This window comes from Pelophylax lessonae (assembly GCF_965119305.1).
Source record: "Pelophylax lessonae genome assembly, chromosome: 7".
Taxonomy (NCBI): domain Eukaryota; kingdom Metazoa; phylum Chordata; class Amphibia; order Anura; family Ranidae; genus Pelophylax; species Pelophylax lessonae.
This window is the reverse complement of record NC_138774.1, coordinates 44,863,539-44,887,454: the sequence shown is the minus strand read 5'-3', so window position 1 is coordinate 44,887,454 and position 23,916 is coordinate 44,863,539. Positions and strand designations below refer to the sequence as shown.

At 41.4% G+C, this 23,916-nt stretch overlaps 2 protein-coding genes across 4 annotated transcripts in view; one reads left to right on the top strand and one right to left on the bottom strand.

Annotated features, from left to right (window-relative positions):
- TAP1 (transporter 1, ATP binding cassette subfamily B member) overlaps positions 1-23,916 on the bottom strand; it is an 895,619-nt gene that overhangs the window by 466,676 nt on the left and 405,027 nt on the right. The window lies entirely within an intron of this gene.
- Positions 1-23,916, top strand: part of LOC309560896 (class I histocompatibility antigen, F10 alpha chain-like) — a 291,577-nt gene that overhangs the window by 246,036 nt on the left and 21,625 nt on the right. For 2 of the 3 annotated variants that reach the window (XM_082264583.1, XM_082264582.1), the window contains exons 3-5: positions 2,300-2,578; positions 13,576-13,854; positions 17,531-17,629. In XM_082264583.1, coding sequence (XP_082120709.1) covers positions 2,300-2,578; positions 13,576-13,854; positions 17,531-17,629 — 657 coding nt within the window. The remainder of the gene's footprint in view (positions 1-2,299; positions 2,579-13,575; positions 13,855-17,530; positions 17,630-23,916) is intronic. The other variant, XM_082264584.1, reaches the window with a different exon arrangement.

Sequence of the window (23,916 nt, the reverse complement as noted above, 5' to 3'; positions counted from 1 at the left end):
TTTTAGGCTGTGTTTTCATCTGCGTGTTTCCGAACGCATGACAACCCACAAGAAAACGCACGCTTTGCCGTGCATTTATAAAATGTGTAACAATGTTCGCCGCGCTTTCGGTACCATTTAGGCCGCATTCACATCTGCGCATTTCCAAACACATGACAACCCACACAGAAAACGTGAACTTTGTTTTGTGTCTCAAAAACTCGTGGCAACTTGCGTCACGCTTGCGTTACCATTCATTTACATCTACATCTTCTCCAAACACACGACAACCTGCAAGAAAAATCATGCTTTGCCTTGTATTTTACAAATGTGCGACAATGTGTGTCATGCTTGTGTTACCATTTAGGCTGCATTCACATCTGTGCGTTTCCACATGCACGGCAACCCGCACAAAAAACACGCACTTTGCGCACATTTCAGAAACGCACATCACAATTGCTTTGATTTCATGGCAACACAAGTGTAATGCACATTTGCAGCGTATTTCTGAAATGTGTGGTAAAGCATGCGTTTTCTGTGCGAGTTCCATGCAGATGTAAATGCTGTCTAATTATTAATTCCCCCCCCCCCCAATCACGGTTAGCAGATGCGTGCTTCGCTGTGCATCAAAATGCTCTACAAATGCGCACAGCAAAATGCGATCTGTAAAAATGTGACACTTCATGACTGACAATGTTCTAGAGCTACTTTGGGGCATTTGTCTCGCATGTCGGGCACTTCATTCAAATGAATGGGATGCCCAACGTGCGACGCATGTTTACTCTTCAAAAAAATGCAGAAATGGGAGCGGGAACATGCATTTCTGCTACACTCAGGTGTAAATGGAATGTGCTTGGGAGGAAAGTTTTTAGGCAGCAAGGATGACCAGGGAGGAGAGGTGAGGGTCAGAAAAAACACTGATCCATGAAAGTCGCAGAGGAATGCTTCTTATCAGTTGAAGTCGCAGGGAAGTGGCACAGCAAAGTCACGCTGGAAATGGTGCGACTTTCATGTCACACAAGTGTGAACCAGCCGGGGATAAATCCATATTACAATTCTAATGTGACATAGTTGGAGAATACACATCGCTCCTCTCACCTGACCTATGGATAGGATGCACAGAGCAATGCATTGTGGGAGGGTACATGCATTGCCTCCAATACCAGGGAATTGGGATGTCACATTTTGAGGGTCCCAGGGACCTCTGATTGTGATTATGGTGTGTGACCCCTCTTGGTGCTTCTCTTTATGGGACATTTTGATTGGGTTGATTTACACAAATAGTAGAGATTATTCACTAAGCAAAGTGAAAGTTAATAAATAAATGGAAGCAGTGTGTACTATAAGCAACCAATCACATGCTTGCAAAAGATTCCAGGTGAACACAGGACACACCCACTGTAGAGTGAGGGGAATGATTTCCTCCATGCACAGCTGACTTCCTGTCTGGGGCCTCCATAGAGAAGTATGGATGTCGGTCCCCTGTCAGGTCTCCTGTGTGTATTATACATGGAGGACCCCCAGAAATGACACAACATAGACTGCTCCCCCCAGCAGATGTATAATGTGGAATCTCCCATTCCTGTTCTGTGGGGGGAGGGGGGTATTACAGAGATATTTGTAGTCAGTCTTCTACAGGAAGCATTCTGTGATTGGGACTGTCTATGTATGAATAGTATAAGATGGATGAGGAAGGTGTACAATGGCCGTGTATTGTCTCTCAGGTGACACCAGGAGGTGATTAATGAGGAGATGTCGGTTCTCTTTCTGGATTTCCTGTCACATGATCTCTCTGTACAATCTGCAGCCATGATGAGGGAAGATATTCTAATTATTCCATAATCCACACATCCCGTGTCCCCATCACTGGGGGAGGGGTCATCTACACAGTGTGTGATTGGCTGGTAGAAAATGGAGGGAAACTGCAGCCAATGAGATGATGATCTGAAGATGTCACACCTGGTTGGTGAATAGAAATGTTTGTTGGGTTAGGACAGCCAATCAGTGATGAGTGTCACCTCCTCAGTGGTGGGATGAGTCGGTGACCCCTCTGTAGAACATTCTGGGGTGTCACTAGGATCCGATCTTCTTCTTCCTCCATACGGAGGATGTGTATCGGAGTTTTCTGCCATAGTGGAGGATATATATCTGTAGTACTGGCCGTGTCATTATAAGGAGAGCTGTGCTGTATATGTACACTCTGTATACACACATCTATCCCTATACATATCTCCTCCATATACCATCACCTCCTACATCATCACATATTACACACATCACACCTCTGATCCCGGGTCACATCTTCCTCTTCTCTCTGCAGGGATCCATATTGTACAGCTGATGTACGGCTGTGAGCTGAGAGATGACGGCAACACTGTGGGGTATAATCAGTTCGGATATGATGGGAGAGATTTCATGTCTCTGGACACACAGAGAGGAATCTGGATCCCGACCATGAATGAGGCTCAGATCACCACACAGAGATGGAACAGTCCGGAGGAGAGAGTGGGGGAGAGAAACAAGAATTATCTGGAGAATGAATGTATAGAATGGCTGAAGAAACACATCAACAATGGGAGAGAAGATCTGGAGAGGAGAGGTGACTGCACTATATACATCATATATGTTATATCTACACCCCGTATATACACACTACACTATATACATCATATATGTTATATCTACACCCCGTATATACACACTACACTATATACCTCATATATGTTATATCTACACCCCGTATATACACACTACACTATATACATCATATATGTTATATCTACACCCCGTATATACACACTACACTATATACATCATATATGTTAAATCTACACACAGTATATACACACTACACTATATACATCATATATGTTATATCTACACCCCGTATATACACACTACACTATATACATCATATATGTTATATCTACACCCCGTATATACACACTGCACTATATACCTCATATATGTTATATCTACACCCCGTATATACACACTACACTATATACATCATATATGTTATATCTACACCCCGTATATACACACTGCACTATATACATCATATATGTTATATCTACACCCCGTATATACACACTGCACTATATACATCATATATGTTATATCTACACCCCGTATATACACACTGCACTATATACATCATATATGTTATATCTACACCCCGTATATACACACTACACTATATTCATCATATATGTTATATGTACACCCCGTATATACACACTGCACTATATACATCATATATGTTATATCTACACCCCGTATATACACACTACACTATATTCATCATATATGTTATATCTACACCCCGTATATACACACTGCACTATATACATCATATATGTTATATCTACACCCCGTATATACACACTACACTATATACATCATATATGTTATATCTACACCCCGTATATACACACTGCACTATATACATCATATATGTTATATCTACACCCCGTATATACACACTGCACTATATACATCATATATGTTATATCTACACCCCGTATATACACACTGCACTATATACATCATATATGTTATATCTACACCCCGTATATACACACTACACTATATTCATCATATATGTTATATGTACACCCCGTATATACACACTGCACTATATACATCATATATGTTATATCTACACCCCGTATATACACACTACACTATATTCATCATATATGTTATATCTACACCCCGTATATACACACTGCACTATATACATCATATATGTTATATCTACACCCCGTATATACACACTACACTATATACATCATATATGTTATATCTATACCCCGTATATACACACTACACTATATACATCATATATGTTATATCTACACCCCGTATATACACACTACACTATATACATCATATATGTTATATCTACACACTGTATATACACACTACACTATATACATCATATATGTTATATCTACACCCCGTATATACACACTGCACTATATACATCATATATGTTATATCTACACCCCGTATATACACACTGCACTATATACATCATATATGTTATATCTACACCCCGTATATACACACTGCACTATATACATCATATATGTTATATCTACACACCGTATATATACACTACACTATATACATCATATATGTTATATCTACACCCCGTATATACACACCACTATATACATCATATATGTTATATCTACACACCGTATATACACACTACACTATATACATCATATATGTTATATCTACACCCCGTTTATACACACTACACTATATACATCATATATGTTATATCTACACCCCGTATATACACACTACACTATATACATCATATATGTTATATCTATACCCCGTATATACACACTACACTATATACATCATATATGTTATATCTACACCCCGTATATACACACTGCACTATATACATCATATATGTTATATCTATACCCCGTATATACACACTACACTATATACATCATATATGTTATATCTACACCCCGTATATACACACTGCACTATATACATCATATATGTTATATCTACACACCGTATATACACACTACACTATATACATCATATATGTTATATCTACACCCCGTATATACACACTACACTATATACATCATATATGTTATATCTACACACCGTATATACACACTACACTATATACATCATATATGTTATATCTACACCTCATATATACACACTACACTATATACATCATATATGTTATATCTACACACCGTATATACACACTGCACTATATACATCATATATGTTATATCTACACCCCGTATATATACACTACACTATATACATCATATATGTTATATCTACACCCCGTGTATACACACTACACTATATACATCATATATGTTATATCTACACCCCGTATATACACACTGCACTATATACATCATATATGTTATATCTACACACCGTATATACACACTGCACTATATACATCATATATGTTATATCTACACCCCGTATATACACACTACATTATATACATCATATATGTTATATCTACACACTGTATATACACACTGCACTATATACATCATATATGTTATATCTACACCCCGTATATACACACTGCACTATATACATCATATATGTTATATCTACACCCCGTATATACACACTACACTATATACATCATATATGTTATATCTACACCCCGTATATACACACTACACTATATACATCATATATGTTATATCTACACCCCGTATATACACACTACACTATATACATCATATATGTTATATCTACACCCCGTATATTCACACTGCACTATATACATCATATATGTTATATCTACGCACCAAAAGTATTGGGACGCCTGCCTTTACACACACATGAACTTTAATGGCATCCCAGTCTTAGTCCGTAGGGTTCAATATTGAGTTGGCCCACCCTTTGCAGCTATAACACCTTCAACTCTTCTGGGAAGGCTGTCCACAAGGTTTAGGAGTGTCTATGGGAATGTTTGATCATTCTTCCAGAAGTGTATTTGTAAGGTCAGGCACTGATGTTGGACGAGAAGACCTGGCTCACAGTCTCCACTCTAATTCATCCCAAAGGTGTTCTATCAGGTTGAGGTCAGGACTCTGTGCAGGCCAGTCAAGTTCCTCCACCCCACCTCGCTCATCCGTGTCTTTATGGACCTTGCTTTGTGCACTGGTCAAGTTCCTCATCCCCTGTTAGAACAGGAAGGGGCCCTTACCAAACTGTTCCCACAAAGTTGGGAGCATGAAATCATCCAAAATGTCTCAGTATGCTGACACCTTAAGAGTTCCCTTCACTGGAACTAAGGGGCCAAGCCCAACCCCTGAAAAACAACCTCACACCATAATTCCCCCTCCACCAAATGATTTGGACCAGTGCACAAAGCAAGGTCCATAAAGACATGGATGAGAAAGTTGGGGTGGAGGGACTTGACTGGCCTGCACAGAGTCCTGACCTCAACCTGATAGAACACCTTTGGGAGGAATTAGAGCGGATATTGTGAGTCAGGCCTTCTCGTCCACATCAGTGCCTGACCTCACAAATGTGCTTCTGGAAGAATGGTCAAACATTCCCATAGACACACTCCTAAACCTTGTGGACAGCCTTCTCAGAAGAGTTGAAGCTGTTATAGCTGCAAAGGGTGGGCCAACCCAATATTGAACCCTACAGACTAAGACTGGGATGCCATTAAAGTTCATGTGTGTGTAAAGGCAGGCGTCCCAATACTTTTGGTAATATAGTGTACATCATATGTTATATGTACACACTGTATATACACACTGCACTATATACATCATATATGTTATATCTACACACTGTATATACACACTACACTATATACATCATATATGTTATATCTACACACCGTATATACACACTACACTATATACATCATATATGTTATATCTACACCCTGTATATATATATATATATATATACACACTACACTATATACATTATATATTGTATATCATATCTACACACTGTATATACACACTGCATACAGTACAAATACTTATTACACTGTAAATATACGGCTCTATGTACACACTTCTGTATGTAGTCACACCACATGGTATATACACTGTACACTATAGATATACTTTATAAGGGAATGTGTTGGGGCCGAAACAACTAATCAATTATGAAAATAATTTTCAGAATTGATTAGTTGGTCAGCTGATTAGTTGGCCTGCATACAGAATTCATTATTTGTTTACATATCAGGAAATACAGTGCAGCACACATACAGCTCAGTACACCGTCCATACATGTCAGTATACACAGTGCAGCACACATACAGCTCAGTACACCGTCCATACATGTCAGTATACACAGTGCAGCACACATACAGCTCAGTACACCGTCCATACATGTCAGTATACACAGTGCAGCACACATACAGCTCAGTACACCATCCATACATGTCAGTATACACAGTGCAGCACACATACAGCTCAGTACACCGTCCATACATGTCAGTATACACAGTGCAGCACACATACAGCTCAGTACACCTTCCATACATGTCAGTATACACAGTGCAGCACACATACAGCTCAGTACACCGTCCATACATGTCAGTATACACAGTGCAGCACACATACAGCTCAGTACGCCATCCATACATGTCAGTATACACAGTGCAGCACACATACAGTTCAGTACACCCTCCATACATGTCAGTATACACAGCGCAGCACACATACAGCTCAATACACCTTCCATACATGTCAGTATACACAGTGCAGCACACATACAGCTCAGTACACCATCCATACATGTCAGTATACACAGTGCAGCACATATACAGCTCAGTACACCATTCATACATGTCAGTATACACAGTGCAGCACACATACAGCTCAGTACACCATCCATACATGTCAGTATACACAGTGCAGCACACATACAGCTCAGTACACTGTCCACTGTAGTATAAGGAGGGGAGAAACTATGGACACTCAAGCCATGTGTGTGTGTTGGGGGACCCATCACAGTAAAATGAGGGTGTAACTCAAAAAAAAAAGGCAAAATTGTAATTACATAAGTATAGATGATGCAATAATAAATGTCTGATATATCCGGGATATCCAGTCCCAATACACAGTTGGTAACCCGGATACACTTTCAGACCCTTAATATACATAAATAGACAACATGAACATAAATAACAAAACCCTGTTAACGATCATATTGAAAGAGTCATAGGGGGTCATGAAACAAATAAATAGACAAGAACCAACACATAAAAAATAAATAAATAAATTATTAATAATAATAAATGGGGGAACTGCCAGGGAGGACATCAGTCAGTCTTGCCAGAGCTGAAACCCTGTAGGAATGGCCTAAAGCAGGCATGTCCAACCTGCGGCCCGGAACCACAGGCAATGCGGCCCACTGCCCCCTGAATTTTTCTTTTTCTTTGCTGTGGAGGAAGGAAAGCGGGTCAGGGGCACGACCACAGTGGCTTCCACCTAACTGTAGGCAAAGGCTGCCTCGGAAGGAATCATCCTCTAGTTGTGTTAAATTAGTGCTGGGGGGGGGGCGCGGCAGTGCAGGAAGGGCGTGGCGACGTTTTATTACTTATATACCTTAACTATAGTATATATTTTATATTCGGCCCGAGAAAATTTCTCTACACTCAATGTGGCCCAGAGAAGCCAAAAGGATGGACACCCATGGCCTAAAGCTTTCCATTTCATTGAGGCCTGGCCAAACCGTCGCATTGAGAGTTTGAATCCAACGGGCCTCCCTCTGGAGCAATAGTTTGTTCCAATCACCCCCTCTTGGTGGAATGTGAATGCGGTCCAACACCGTGAAGTTGACCAGGGGCATACGATATTGGTGGTCCCAGGCAACATGTCTGCCCAAGGACAGGTAGAGGTTGCCAATTTTCATGCTGGCCAGATGTTTACTGACAAAAGCATGGAACCATCCATACATGTCATTATACACAGTGCAGTACACATACAGCTCAGTACACCATCCATACATGTCATTATACACAGTGCAGTACACATACAGCTCAGTACACCATCCATACATGTCAGTATACACAGTGCAGTACACATACAGCTCAGTACACCATCCATACATGTCAGTATACACAGTGCAGCACACATACAGCTCAGTACACCATCCATACATGTCAGTATACACAGTGCAGTACACATACAGCTCAGTACACCATTCATACATGTCAGTATACACAGTGCAGCACACATACAGCTCAGTACACCATCCATACATGTCAGTATACACAGTGCAGTACACATACAGCTCAGTACACCGCCCATATATGTCAGTATACACAGTGCAGCACACATACAGCTCAGTACACCATCCATACATGTCAGTATACACAGTGCAGTACACATACAGCTCAGTACACCGCCCATATATGTCAGTATACACAGTGCAGCACACATACAGCTCAGTACACCATCCATACATGTCAGTATATACAGTGCAGTACACATACAGCTCAGTACACCGCCCATACATGTCAGTATACACAGTGCAGCACATATACAGCTCAGTACACCATCCATACATGTCAGTATACACAGTGCAGCACACATACAGCTCAGTACACCATCCATACATGTCAGTATACACAGTGCAGCACATATACAGCTCAGTACACCATCCATACATGTAAATTTACTCAGTGCAGCACACATACAGCTCAGTACACCGTCCATACATGTCAGTAAGTGCCTGAGAACTTGTGAATGTAAATGTATGAGAAGCAATGCCTCATGGGACATGTAGTCCTGGGCAGGAGAAGGAAGTGAGTGGTTCTAAAGGCAGAAGTTTTTTTTACCTTGCTATAGGGGCACTCTGTCTATACTATACTTTGCAGCTTGCTATTGGGGCACTCTGAAGGCAGGAGGAGCCAGAAGTGTCGGTGGGGGATCCCAGAAGAGGAGGATCTGGGCTGCTCTGTGCAAAACCATTACACAGAGAAGGTAAGTATAACATGTTTGTTGTTTAAAAAAAAAATCACTTGGAAGACTTTGTGCAGGGAAGATCAGCATCTGACCCCAGAGAAGGTGGAGGCTGAAAATCTCAGCTTTTAGTACTACTTTAATATAAAAGATTTATATCTCCCTTCCACCCTTCCTATAGCTTCATATCTGACTCCTAGGTAAAATTCCCATATATCCTACTTCTGGGTGTATTTATTATATATATATATATATATATATATATATATATATATATATGATATAAGTAATATATGTTATTACTTTCACTGTTTCACAGTATAAATGAACAAATGAACCGCTTATAGTAGCGATTATCTGCTTTTTGTACTATAAAGGGCTAATTTCTGTTTTTTTAACCCCATTATGACAGGAGATACAAAAAAAAAACACGCTGCTGCTACTAAATGTCTTAGGCCTGGTTCACACCTATGCATTTTTTGGTGCTTTTTGCAGAAACGTACTACAGTTCATTTAACATGGTTTCCTATGGGACACGTTCACATCTATGCTTTTTTCAGCCGCAGCTTATTTGGAAAGGGTCAAGGACTTTTTTCAAAGCAAAACTGTGCTTTTTTTTTTGGTTCAATAGACTTTAGTGGAGAAGCTGCAGAAAAGCATGTAGTGCGTTTTTTCCATGATTCACGTTTTTTAATCTGCCCAACAACAAATTGGCCAAAAAAAGCATAAAAAACTCAAATCGCCGCAAAATCGCATGTGCAAAAAGCACTGCAGAAACGGATCAAAGCAAAATGCATTGGTGTGACTCAAGCCTTAGCTGACCATACATGTATCCATTTTAGGACAAAAAATATTTATACAAAAAATCTTTGTAGATTCGCTGAATGAAAAAATGTCTTTTGAAAATTTCACTTGCTTTTAACATTCAGTTTTAAAAAGAATGTCATATCTGAATGAAAACCACACACACTGTCTGATAATTCCTTTTACCAAGAAGTTTTCTATTCTGCTCCTTCCAATTTTCCCGTCACTGTGGTTGAAAACGAATGTCAATTTGACCCCACTAATGATAAGAAAATTGAACGAACGTTCTTAAAATGAACATTTTTTTTGAAGGAAGACATAGTTTCTGTATGGGCAGCATAAGTCACAGCAAGCGCAGGGAGCTTTTATCAATCCCCCGGCCTATGACAAGGGAGTCTGTCATACATAATATATCACAGGTCTGTCTGAAAATTTATAAAACAGTCTTTCATTTTTTTTTCCCTCTTTAAATAAAAAATGTGATCTCTGAGTCTGATGATATTTACCAGATCCAACCTCTAGCAGTATATACAGTATATCTCTTCTGTCTGTTATTCTCAGAGTGGATTAGAGATTTTGCTCCCTAACCATATACAATAAAACCTTGGATTGTGAGTATAATTCATTCCAGCAACATGCTTGTAATCCAAAGCACTCGCATATCAAAGCAAATTTTCCTATAAGAAATAATGGAAACAGATGATTTGTTCCACAACCATTTATTGGTATAAATAAAGATATGGTGCTATCATATCTAAAGTACAGCACTGTACAGTATAATCATGCCATCCCCGCTATTACATAACATTATGTGTCCCTGTGTCTGTACTGTATATAAAAGATGCTGATTTCTCCTGTATCAGAGTATCTCCCGGCGCTCACGTGACTCCTTGGCTCTCTGCTTCTTTCCTCCCCGGACGTCAGCTGGAGTGATTAGCTGGGGAGAGCAGAGAGCCAAGGAGTCACGTGAGCGCTGGGAGATACTCTGATACAGGAGAAATCAGCATCTTTTATATACAGTGCAGACACAGGGACATATAATGTTATGTAATAGCGGGGATGGCATGCTTATACTGTACTAAACCACTTTACCATTGCTAAACCACTTTACCATTGTGAGTCTAATACTGCTCGTATATCAAGACAGCGCTTGTATATCAAGACAAAATTAAAAAAAAAAATGTTGCTCGTCTTTCTAAATGCTCGTAAACCAGGTTACTCGCAAACCAAGGTATTACTGTAGTTGGTTATTTATATTTACCACTGCATAGAGATATTTAAGAATAAATTGACTTTTTTAAACTATAGATATTAACTAAAACATACACCACACTTTTTTCAAGGGTATTATCTGAATAATCGAAACAATAATTGGCCAACTAATGGATTATGAAAACAATCGTTAGTTGCAGCCCTAGAATGTGTAGTCAGTCTGCGATGCGATAGACATACAGTAAATGGGATAAATGCAATGGATAAATACATCTAAACTGATCCATGTTTTATGGAAGATTCCGCTAGCAGGAACCTGCATGTCCTTCTGGAAAACACACGTCTATGTCAACAAAGTCTTAGGGTCCTTTCACACGGGTTTTCCCATCCGGTCCGACTGTCAGTTTTTCAGGCGGACCTGATCAGATGCTCCATGCCCCTCTATGGGGCAGCGGATGTCAGCAGTGACATGTCTGCTGACACCCGCTGCTATCCGATCCGGTCCATGAAATCCAGACGGATGGAAACCCCATTTTCCATCCATCTGGAGGATCGGATGAAAACAGACAGGCGGTCCGTTTTCATCTGATCTCCCATAGAGGAGAGCGGGGCTCTGACAGGTCGGCCTCTGCACAGAGAGTGGAGATGGCACTGTCATCCTCCTGCTTTGCGGGAGATCAGCGGATCGATCCCCGCTGAGCAAAACGGAGTCCGTCGGGCGGAAAGCCCGTGTGAAAGGACCCTAAAACTCCAATCATGTGCAGACAAAAATCATGTTTTCTTTAATATTCCTCGTACATTATTGGGTATTCAGAGAGATCACAGTTTCATCTTATTTATTACCATTAAAGTATAACTAAAGACAACATTTTGATTTAGTTTTGGATAGAGTGGAAGTGGATTAGAACCCCTGTCAGGTTTTAATTGCTGTTTGTGCGCTGTGTTAGGGAGATTCACTCTCTGTAGTTGTTCAGATGACAACTATGAACCAAGAGTGAAAGAAAACCCCCAAATTTTGGGTTGTCATCAGAACAGGAAGGGAGAATAAATCTTCCAATGGGAACACTAGATCAGGTGACCACGAGGGATTTCCTCACTTTGATGGGATTTTCTCTCACTTCCTGTTTTGGCTATGGGACAGGAAGTGAAGAAAAACTTCCCCCAATGGGACACACATAGCAAAACCCTGAGAGGGGTTCAAACCCTCCCTTATGCTGTCCAAATGGAAAAAAACATGTTTTGCCTTTAGTTCTGCTTAAACTTTGAAAAATAAACTTTGACTTTGCCAGGTGATTGGCCTCTATACCTTTAATAAATGAATCCACTAAGCTTTACACACTGCTCTGTATACATCCACCATTATAAGACATTACCATAGGAGGGGGTTTAGGTCAGCCTTGGTCTGGTATTGTTTGGTGCACACAGAGAGACATTGGGGGTCTGATATTCTATTATACATTAGAATGTGGAAAGCATATCAGACCCCATGAATTATTTTATATTATTATCTCACCAAGTCTAACATGACATGACTTTCCCAATGTTTGTCATTTGGTAGGATTGCTAATCTCACCCATTAGGTCACATTTGGGTGTTTGTGGGAGGAGTCTACCTGGACATTTTTTTTGCAGAGTTTATCCAAGGGATGAAATATTTGTTTCTGGATTCAGGAAATGATCTAATCCCAGATGAGTTCATATTCTGGGTTTCATCCTTATTAAGCAGGAAGCACAGCTTGCATATGTAATGGACAAATATGTTTGATGTAAATACATAATTCTAAATATAAGTACGGTTAGATTTACTTCTTTGTAAAGTATAATTGTAATAGGTGATGTCACATGCCGCTTCCTATACCATTCACATTCATTTATCCATTACATACATTTCACTTGTCACACCTTCACACTGATGACTGTATGAGGAAAAGGAATTGGTTTTGTGCTTTTTTTATCCTTTTCACTGTACGGTTGGCTAGGATCATCCTAATTTACACAGATCTATCCCAGGGAAGTAACCATTTTTATATAAACTTCATATGAAACTGATGAGAAGATGTGACCTCCTGTACAACCAGCAGAATGTTATTTTCTCTTTCTCTCTCTCTCAGTGCGTCCAGAGGTGAAGGTGTGGGGTCATCGTCAGTCGGATGATGTGACCAGACTTCAGTGCCTGGTGTACGGGTTTCACCCCCGACCTGTGGATGTGAAGTGGGTGAGGAATGGGGAGGATGATGTTCCTTCAGATGAAATGAGTCCAATTCTCCCCCATCCTGATGGCACCTATCAGATCAGAGTCAGTGTGGAAGTGCCAACCAAGGAGGGAGACACTTACTCCTGTCATGTGGATCACAGCAGTCTGGGGGATGAGACTCTCAGTGTGATATGGGGTGAGTGATATTTACAGAGAATACATGAAACCTGGAAGAGGGGCAAAGAGTGCAACTGAAAAGTTTTTTTCTTTTTCCATGTGACATCAATTTTCTATGGGATTCTAATATTGAAATTAGAAGAACATTTTATCTCCACACACAGCAGTCCCATTCCCTTCCCAGTACTACTTGAAGAAATAGACATTTTCTATCCTTGAGTGCACTAACTCATACCAACCAATCAGAATCCATCTTATAATAGTGTGACTTTAGCAAAGTATATTTTGATTGGTGCTATGAGTTACTGCACTTGAAGCAAAACTGTAGTCAATTTCTTAAAAGTGCAAATTGGAAGGTTTTATATTGCAGATAAGATGTGGTGTCTATGTGGTGTCTTAATGACACCAAGCTTTGCAGTGGAATAACTTCCTTACAGGATGTCTCCAACTTACAAGCCAACCTCAATGTACTGTTTTATTGGGCAACTATGTGGCAAATGAGGTTTAATATTGATAAATGTAAAGTTATGCACTTGGGGGCTAAGAATATCCATGCATCATACATACTAGGGGTGGGGGGGGAGTAGAACTGGGGGAATCCATAGTGGAGAAGGATCTGGGTGTTCTGGTAGATCATAAGCTTAATAATAGCATGCAATGCCAAGCTGCTGTTTCCAAAGCAAGCAAAGTCTTTTCTTGTATTAACAGAGGCATGGACTCCAGAGAGAGAGAGATATCATTTTACCCCTGTACAAATCATTAGTAAGACCTCATCTGGAATATGCAGTTCAGTTTGGGCACCAATTCTTAAAAAGGATATCTGGGAACTGGAGAAAGTGCAAAGAAGGGCAACCAAACTGATAAGAGGAATGGAGGAGCTCAGCTATGAGGAAAGATTAGAGGAACTGAATTTATTCTCTCTTGAGAAGAGGAGATTAAGGGGGATATGATCAACATGTATAAATGCATAAGGGGTCCATATAGTGAATTTGGTGTTGAGTTATTCACTTTAAGGTCACCACAGAGGACAAGGGGGAACTCTTTATGTCTAGAGGAAAAGAGATTTCATCTCCAAATACGGAAAGGATTCTTCACCGTAAGAGCTGTGAAAACTTGGAATAGACTCCCTCCAGAGGTGATTCTGGCCAGCTCAGTATGTTGCTTTAAAAAAAGCCTGGATTATTTCCTAGGTGTACATATTATAACTGGGTACTAATATTTATAGATAAAGTTGATCCAGGGAATATCTGATTGCCTCTAGGGGGATCAGAAAGGATTTTTTCCCCCTGCTGTAGCAAATTGGATCATGCTTTGCTAGGTTTTTCGCCTTCCTCTGGATCAACTGAGGGTGTAGGATTGTGTATATGGGATTTTATAGTTGTGTTTTCTTTTTTGTTTTTTATTGGTTTAACTAGATAAAATTGTGTCTTTTTTCAACCTGACTAATTATGTAACTATGTATTAACCACTTGCCGACCGCCGCAAGTACATATACTGCGGCAGTCTGCCCCTCACAGGCAAAGTGACGTACTGGTACGTCACTAGCCTGTAAAGGCTCTGGGGAGCGAGCGCGCGCCGCCGGAGGCGCGCTCCCGCGCGTGTCCGCCGCTCACTCACGATCGTTCATGACAGCGGGAGAAAGGCAGGCGGCTAGTGTAAACAAGCCGCCTGTCATTCTCCCCTGTGTAGGAACAATGATCATACGGTTCTACTATGTAGGACCGTTGATCATTGTTCCTACACCTCAAGCCACAGCCAATCACAGTTAGAATCACGCCCCTAGGGACACACACAGCCCCTCCCTCTCAAAAAAAGTTAACCCCTTCACTACCAGTGTCATTTTACTGTAACAGTGCATATGTATAGCACTGATTACTGCAGTAATGTCACTGGTAACCCCAAAAATGTCAGTCAAGGGTTCGATCTGTCTGCCCCAATGTCGCAGTCCTGCAAAAAAAAAATCGCAGATCGCCGCCATTACGCGTTAAAAAAAAAACAACAAAAATGACAAAAATCTTTCCCTTTGTTAGTAAATGCGATAACTTTTGCGCAAACCAATCAAAATACGCTTTTTGTGATTTTTTTTTTACCAAACATATGTAGCATAAAACAAATTGGCCGAAAATGTTAAAAATTTTGATTTTTACATTTTTTTTTTTTTTTGGGAATTTCCTATAAAAAAATTTGAAAAATATTGTTATTTTTGCAAAATTGACGCTCTTTTTTTTGTTTATAGCGCATGATCAAAAAATCGCACAGGTGATCAAATACCACCAAAAGAAAGCTCTGTTTGTGGGAAAAAAAGGACATCAAATTAGTTTAGGTACAGCATCGCACGACCGCGCAATTGTCCGTTAAAATCACGCAGTGCCGAATCGCAAAATACCCCCTGGTCGGAATAGGGGTAAAATCTTCCGGGGCTTAAGTGGTTAAAAAAGTTGTCATGTGGGTGTCTTAAGAATTCACACATGCATAAGAAATGATCACAGTATTGTTTGTAATATAATTATCTCAGCTCCGTCTAGTGGCCATATTGTGGTATTTATCAGAAATGGCTCAATAACAAATAATATGTATTATGTCCACTAGATGGAGCTGATTATCATAGGAGATAATTATATTACAAACAATACAGCAATCATTCCTTGAACCTGTGTGAATGCTTCAGACATCCGCACAGCAATGTTTTCATACATAGACTCCATAGTGTGTCTCTTCTGCCTGAAAGCTTCTGTACACTCCATCTATACATATCACACAGCGCTGTATAGGAGCTTATTGGGAAATTTCTGTCTTCTCTTCTTCACTCATTTCATTGTAGCTTCAGTCTTCTATATTTTTAAAAAACATGAATTGAAACACCTCATAAAGCCCCGTTCGCATAGCAGCGACGCTACTTCCCGGGGCGACCTCCGAGGTCGCGGCACGCTGCTCGCCCTGCGACCTCGGGGCGGCCGGCACAGACTTAATAACATTGAAGTCTATGACGGTCGCTCCGGGTCGCCCCAAAGAAGCTTCGGACCCTTTTTCTAAGTCAGAGCGACTTGTGTCGCTCCTATTAGAACGGGTCCACAGCTTCCCTATGGAAGGCGACCTACGGCGACCTGTGAGGCGACCAGGTCGCCTCACAGGTCGCCCCAGTGTGAACGGGGACTAATAATTCAGCCTGTAATTTGTATTTATTTGTTTATTAAACCAGTTTTACATTTGCAGGAATAATTAATTTAAAAGTGGCCAATACTTTCATAATTTTGTAAACTCAATAATTTATATCAGAGGTTGCCAAACTTTCTAAATATAGTGCCAGTTTACTGTCCATCAGACTTTAGGGGGCCGGACTTTTGCTATTGGGAGTAAAAATTGTCCTGGCATCAGTGGGAGTAAACAGTGCACCTTGGGTATTAGGGAGAGGAATATAGCCCTGCCATTGGTGTCATTGGAAGGAAGAGTGACCCATCATTGGTATTAATGGGGGGAATAGTGCCACATTGTTGGTGCCCGTGAAAGGAATAGTAACCTATAATTGGTTTTAGTGGGAGGAATTGTACCCCATTGCTGGTATCAGTGGAAGGAAAAGTGCCCCAAGGGCCAGATGAAGGCAAGCAAAGGGCCACAGTTTGGAGACCACTGATTTATATACAAGAATCCCAAATCTCTCTAATATCTCATCTTCTCTTTATATTTATCTCTGTCAGATCCACCAGGCAATGGCCTCTCACTCGGAGTGATCATTGGTGCTGTTATTGGAATCCTTGTTCTTCTTGCTGCAATTATCGCAGTTGTTGTTTGGATAAGTAAGTATAAGGATTAGTGAATAATAATTTTTATCTGCACACTCACAATAGATTTTATTTATTTTTTAACAGGTAAACTTTTTATTGATTTTCATAATAACATACAATATACTCTCAGCATTCACCATACATTTAGTACTTTCCAGATTCATTAGAATTGCAATTACATTACAAACAGTCTTACTTTGAAAGACAAGGATCCCATACATATCATAATAAGTGGCGAGGGGTGCAGCCTCATTTTTCATATCATCTCCACTACCATGTGTATATTTTATATAAAGAACCATTCATACCTTAAAGTAGTTGTAAACCCCAGTCATGGAATTTGAGCAAAGCACATATATCTGCAGTTTACTTATCTCTTTCCAAAGCTCTAAGTGTTATTTCTCTCTGGTGCTTTGTTCCTCTGAGCATGAGTCACTTCTGACAAGTGTTCCTGACACATGAGATACATTTGTGACTGAAGGGAGAGCTCAGCAGACAGCTTGTCTATTCAGAACACAGTTCCGCGGTTTGTGGAGAGGGGTGTGTTCCTTTCCTCCAATCACCAATCAGCAAGAAAGATTTTTAACACAATCTGCCTTTTTAAAGGGGTGTAGAGAGAAGACAGCAGATATACAAGTAAAAATCATGTAGGAGGATTTGTTTCATCTCTGTGTATCATCTGAGGCTGTTCACTTCACTGGTTATATGTGAGGGTTTACATTCACTTTAAGTTTCTAATGTGTACTGCTCTGGGTACTCTGCTCTGTCATGTCATAGGGGATACAAATGAGGGTAAGTAAGACACAGGGCAGCAAGGGATAAAGATAAAATAAAAATATGAGGGGGGAGATTTTATTTACTATAAAGTAAAAGTGCAAAGGGGTTGAGACGGCGCTACCTAAAGTGATTATGTGCTGATAAAGTGCAATAGTGTGCAAAAAAACCTTTTCTGAAGAAGGGTGCCGGCTGATTTTAAATTATAATTCCCAAAGATTTAAGAAGCAAAAAAACACAATTCCGTGTCAATAAACATCAACCGATTCGATCTGCCAATGTATGGTGAATATTTATCTATAAATAATAATTGTGCATCAAATGAACAAATCTTATAGCGAATTTATTCCAATAGAGTGATACAGTGCACAGTTGATCAAACTCATAAATAATACCTATAAATAAGAAATCCCTGGTGGTGAAGTGGTGAATATATGTAAAAAAGTAAATCCAGAAGTGATGTATTTCCCAAAGGTTTAGGTGACCACTAGGTGTAGCATATACGACCTGTTCCAATGGAGTGGTCCCAAATGGGGTAGATCTCAGGGTTCCTCTCTTGATCCAGCAAGGCACCGGCTGGTGGTCTCCTCATAAAAAGAAATCAGGTTTTGTTTGACAACTTCTGTACTTCATCCATGTTGTCTGTTGCTTAAGGGCCCTTTCACACGGGCGCTCCGTATGTCCGCAAATCATCCTATTTTTTTGCGGATGATTTGCGGACATAATGTAAGTCTATGGCATTGCGGATGTTAGCGGAATACCATCCGCTGACATCCGATTTTCTTCCTGTCAGTTCTGTTCAGTTTTTTGGAACTGAACAAAACCCTATTTTTGTTCCGTTCAAAAAACGGAAAGGAAGGAAAATCGGATGTCAGTGGTGTCATCCACTGACATCCGCAAACCCCCATAGACTTACATTATGTCCGCAAATCATCCGCAAACGAATGGGATGATATGCGGGCATACGGAGCGGATGACAGAAATGTCATCCGCTCCGTGGAAAAAAAAAAAAAAAAGGACCGCAGCGGAGCTCTCACACGGAGCGGCCGTGTGAAAGAGCCCTATAGAGGAAATAAACCTTGTACAAAAAAATCAGAAAAAAAAAAAAAAAACTTGGTTGGGTGCGGGGACTAATCTGCAGCACGGCTCCGGGATTATGGAGAGGCTGAGCACATGTCCGCCATGGTGTGGCCTCCTGTGTTCTCTGGCATGGATAGGGGCCCCTATCCGGTGCCTTGCTGGATCAAGAGAGGAACCCTGAGATCTACCCCATTTTTGTGACCACTCCATTGGAACAGGTCGTATATGCTACACCTAGTGGTCACTTAGAGTAATACAGCACCTAAACCTTTGGGAAATACATCACTTCTGGATTTAATTTTTTACATATATTCACCACTTCACCACCAGGGATTTCTTATTTATAGGTATTATTTATGAGTTTGATCAACTGTGCATTGTATCACTTTATTGGAATAAATTCACTATAAGATTTGTTCATTTGATGCACAATTATTATTTATAGATAAATATTCACCATACATTGGCAGATTGAATCGGTTGATGTTTATTGACACGGAATTGTGTTTTTTTGCTTCTTAAATCTTTGGGAATTATAATTTAAAATCAGCCGGCACCCTTCTTCAGAAAAGGTTTTTTTGCACACTATTGCACTTTATCAGCACATAATCACTTTAGGTAGCGCCATCTCAACCCCTTTGCACTTTTACTTTATTCTTAACCCTTCGGGGTTTGGTTGTTGGCTGCTTACACCTACTTTATTCCACTCTTCACTGTTCCCCCTCATACTCCATAGCGCTGGTCACCTTTGTCTTCTACTCAGATTTTATTTACTGCTATGCAGTATGTAGGATTTACACACTGGGGGTTATTTACAAAAACTGGAGAGTGCAAAATCTGGTGCAGCTCTGCATAGAATCCAATCAGCTTCCAGTTTTTACTGCCAAAGCTTAATTGAACAAGCTGAAGTTAGAAGCTGATTGGATTTGGTTATTATGCACAGCTGCACCAGATTCTGGGTTCAGCAGTTTTAGTAAATCCCCCACTGGATGTCAGCCTGTAATATGCTTTGTACAGTTTGTGTGTAAACCCAGGACTTGTGACTGTCTGCACATAGACATGAGAAGACAAAAGGGAGATCTGGCTGGTTTTAAGATACAATTGTATGTATGTATGTATGTGGACAATTAGTGACAGTTTTAACTAAGAATCCTTAGCGGGAGCTGATCAGCGGGTACCGCAGACTTTATGTTTGCTGTCACCCACCAGTTGCTTGGCACAGAGGCAGAACAGCAGTCTGCCAATATAAACAAGGCAGATGGCCATTCTGTCAGTAGGGAAAGCATGGACATGGATCCATGTCTTCCCCTAGTAAAAGCACCTCCTGCACAGTACACAAACCAGTGGCAGCTGGTGAAGTTTCAAGATGGGGGGGCACAAGACCCTGCACTTCTATTTTGACCCCTCCCATTTCTCAGAAGCCTCACCCCTTATAGACTCCACCCATTTTGTCCCCTGTATTTTGCTTGCGTGAACAAATTCTCCCAATATATCACATATTAAGGGGTCTCTCAGTTCTAGTATATCCTATAATAGGGAGCAGGGGCCCTATTATGGAATACACTGACTGAGAGTGGCACAAACCCCACAGTACAGGCCCCCTAGCACAAACCCCACAGTACAGGCCCCCTAGCACAAACCTCACAGTACAGGCCCCCTAGCACTAATCCAACAGTGCAGGCCCCCTAGCACTAATCCCACAGTACAGGCCCCCTAGCACAAACCCCACAGTACATGCCCCCTTTCAATGCAGTGACCAGCGTACATGCCCCCTTTCAATGCAGTGACCAGCGTACATGCCCCCTTTCAATGTAGTGACCAGCATACATGACCCCTTTCAATGTAGTGACCAGCATACATGCCCCTTTCAATGTAGTGACCAGCGTACGTGCCCCCTTCAATGCAGTGACCAGCGTACGTGCCCCCTTCAATGCAGTGACCAGCGTACATGCCCCCAATGCAGTGACCAGCATACCATGCCCCCAATGCAGTGACCAGCATACCATGCCCCCAATGCAGTGACCAGCGTACATGCCTCCAATGCAGTGACCAGCGTACATGCCCCCAATGCAGTGACCAGCGTGCGTGCCCCCTTCAATGCATTCAACAGTGTACATGTCCCCAATGCAGAGTTTAGCGTGCGTGCCCCCTTCAATGCATTGATCAGTGTACATGTCCCCAATGCAGAGTTTAGCGTGCGTGCCCCCATCAACGCATTTAACAGTGTACATGTCATGATGTCCCCAATGCAGAGTTTAGCGTGCGTGCCCCCTTCAATGCATTTAACAGTGTACATGTCATGATGTCCCCAATGCAGAGTTTAGCGTGCGTGCCCCCTTCAATGCATTTAACAGTGTACATGTCATGATGTCCCCAATGCAGAGTTTAGCGTGTGTGCCCCCCTTCAATGCATTGATCAGTGTACATGTCCCCAATGCAGAGTTTAGCGTGCATGCCCCCATCAATGCATTGATCAGTGTACATATCCCCAATGCAGAGTTTAGCGTGCGTGCCCCCATCAATGCATTGATCAGTGTACATGTCCCCAATGCAGAGTTTAGCGTGCGTGCTCCCTTCATGGCATTGATCAGTGTACATGTCCCCAATGCAGAGTTTAGCGTGCTTGCCCCCATCAATGCATTGATCAGTGTACATGTCCCTAATGCAGAGTTTAGCGTGCGTGCCCCCATCAATGCATTGATCAGTGTACATATCCCCAATGCAGAGTTTAGTGTGCGTGCCCCCATCAATGCATTGATCAGTGTACATGTCCCCAATGCAGAGTTTAGCGTGCGTGCCCCCATCAATGCATTGATCAGTGTACATGTCATGATGTCCCCAATGCAGAGTTTAGCATGCGTGCCTGACTGAGAGCAGTGCACTTACCTGGAGGCTGGAGCCCTGTGAGTCACGGCGGCTTCTCCTCTCTCCGAATCCGTCCTCTTTGTTCTGCGGGAACCGGCGGGAAGGTGAGCGGCGTCTTGGCCTCCTCTTCTTCGTTCGGCGGCGGGAAGGTGAGCGGCGCTTCTCCCTCTCGGCCTCTCCTCTTCTGCGGCGGGCGGCGGGAAGGTGAGCAGCGCCGGCTTCTTCTCGACTCCTCTTCGGCGGCGGGAAGGTGCCCGGGCGGTGACAGTGAGTGACTGATCCACGCACCGGCACCGCCCCCAACGAGGTCAGCAGGGATGTCCTAAATCATGATTGGTCCAGGCTGGAGTCTGGACCAATCATGATCCAAGACATCACAAAAGGGGGGTGGTGTAGCGCAGTGCTCTGCGCCACAGTTACGCCCCAGAAGGCCGCCAATCGGCGCCTCTGCCGGGTGGAAAACCGCACCCCCCCCCCCATAGCCACCAATGAGGCGGGCGCCCCTGGTGGGCAAAACATTTATTTTTATTTTTTTAATCTTTTTTTTTTCTTTTTCTTCTTGGGGGGGGGGGGGGGGGCAGCGCCCCTGCGCCCCCTATCGGCCGACCACCACTGACACAAACACTGGCTAGGCACACAGTTAACCTTTTGTTCGCTCCTGATGTTAACACCTTTCCAGTCAGTGTCATTAGTACAGTGACAGTGCATATTTTTAGCACTGATCACTGTATTAGAGTCACTGGTTCCCAAAAAAGTGCCAGTCAGTGTCCGATTTGTCCACTGCAATATTGCAGTCCCACTATAAGTTGCTGATCACCGCCATTACTAGTAAAAACATTTTTTAAAAATTCCATAAATATATCCCATAGTTTGTAGACGCAAATCAATCAATATACACTTATTGGGATTTTTTTTTTTTTACCAAAATCATGTAGCAGAATACATATTGGCCTAAACTGATGAAGAAATTAGATTTTTTTATTGTATATGTTTTATAGCAGAAAGTAAAACATATTGGGTTTTTTTTTTTTTTTTTCAAAATTGTCTGCCTTTTTTTGTTTATAGCGCAAAAAAAAATCAGAGGTGATCAAATACCACCAAAAAAAAGCTCTATTTGTGAGGAAAAAGGACAAAAATTTTATTTGGGTACAGCGTCACACGACCGCACGATTCTTAAAGTATCACCGTAAATCTTCCAGAGCTGAAGTGGTTAATTGAACAAGCTGAAGTTAGAAGCTGATTGGCTACCATTCCACAGCTTCACTAAATTATGCATTCTCCGGGTTTAGTAAATCAACCCCTAAGCTGGCTGTATTTTATTAGGTTAGTGAAGCACTAAGCAGTGAAGCAAGGATAAGGATGTCACCCCTGGGGATGTCAGTAATGGAAGCTCCCATATCCCATCCTGAAATGTTCCCAATAAATCCAGGAACCATTTTTTGAAGTAAACCTCATTAAATTGGTCCCTAGTTTATAGTACAGAATCCTTTAGGTCTTTGCACCATTTGAATATCATTAGAGCTCTTGAGTCTCCTAAGACTTGTAGCGCCCTGTCACAGCAGATTCTGTAGTCATGCCCC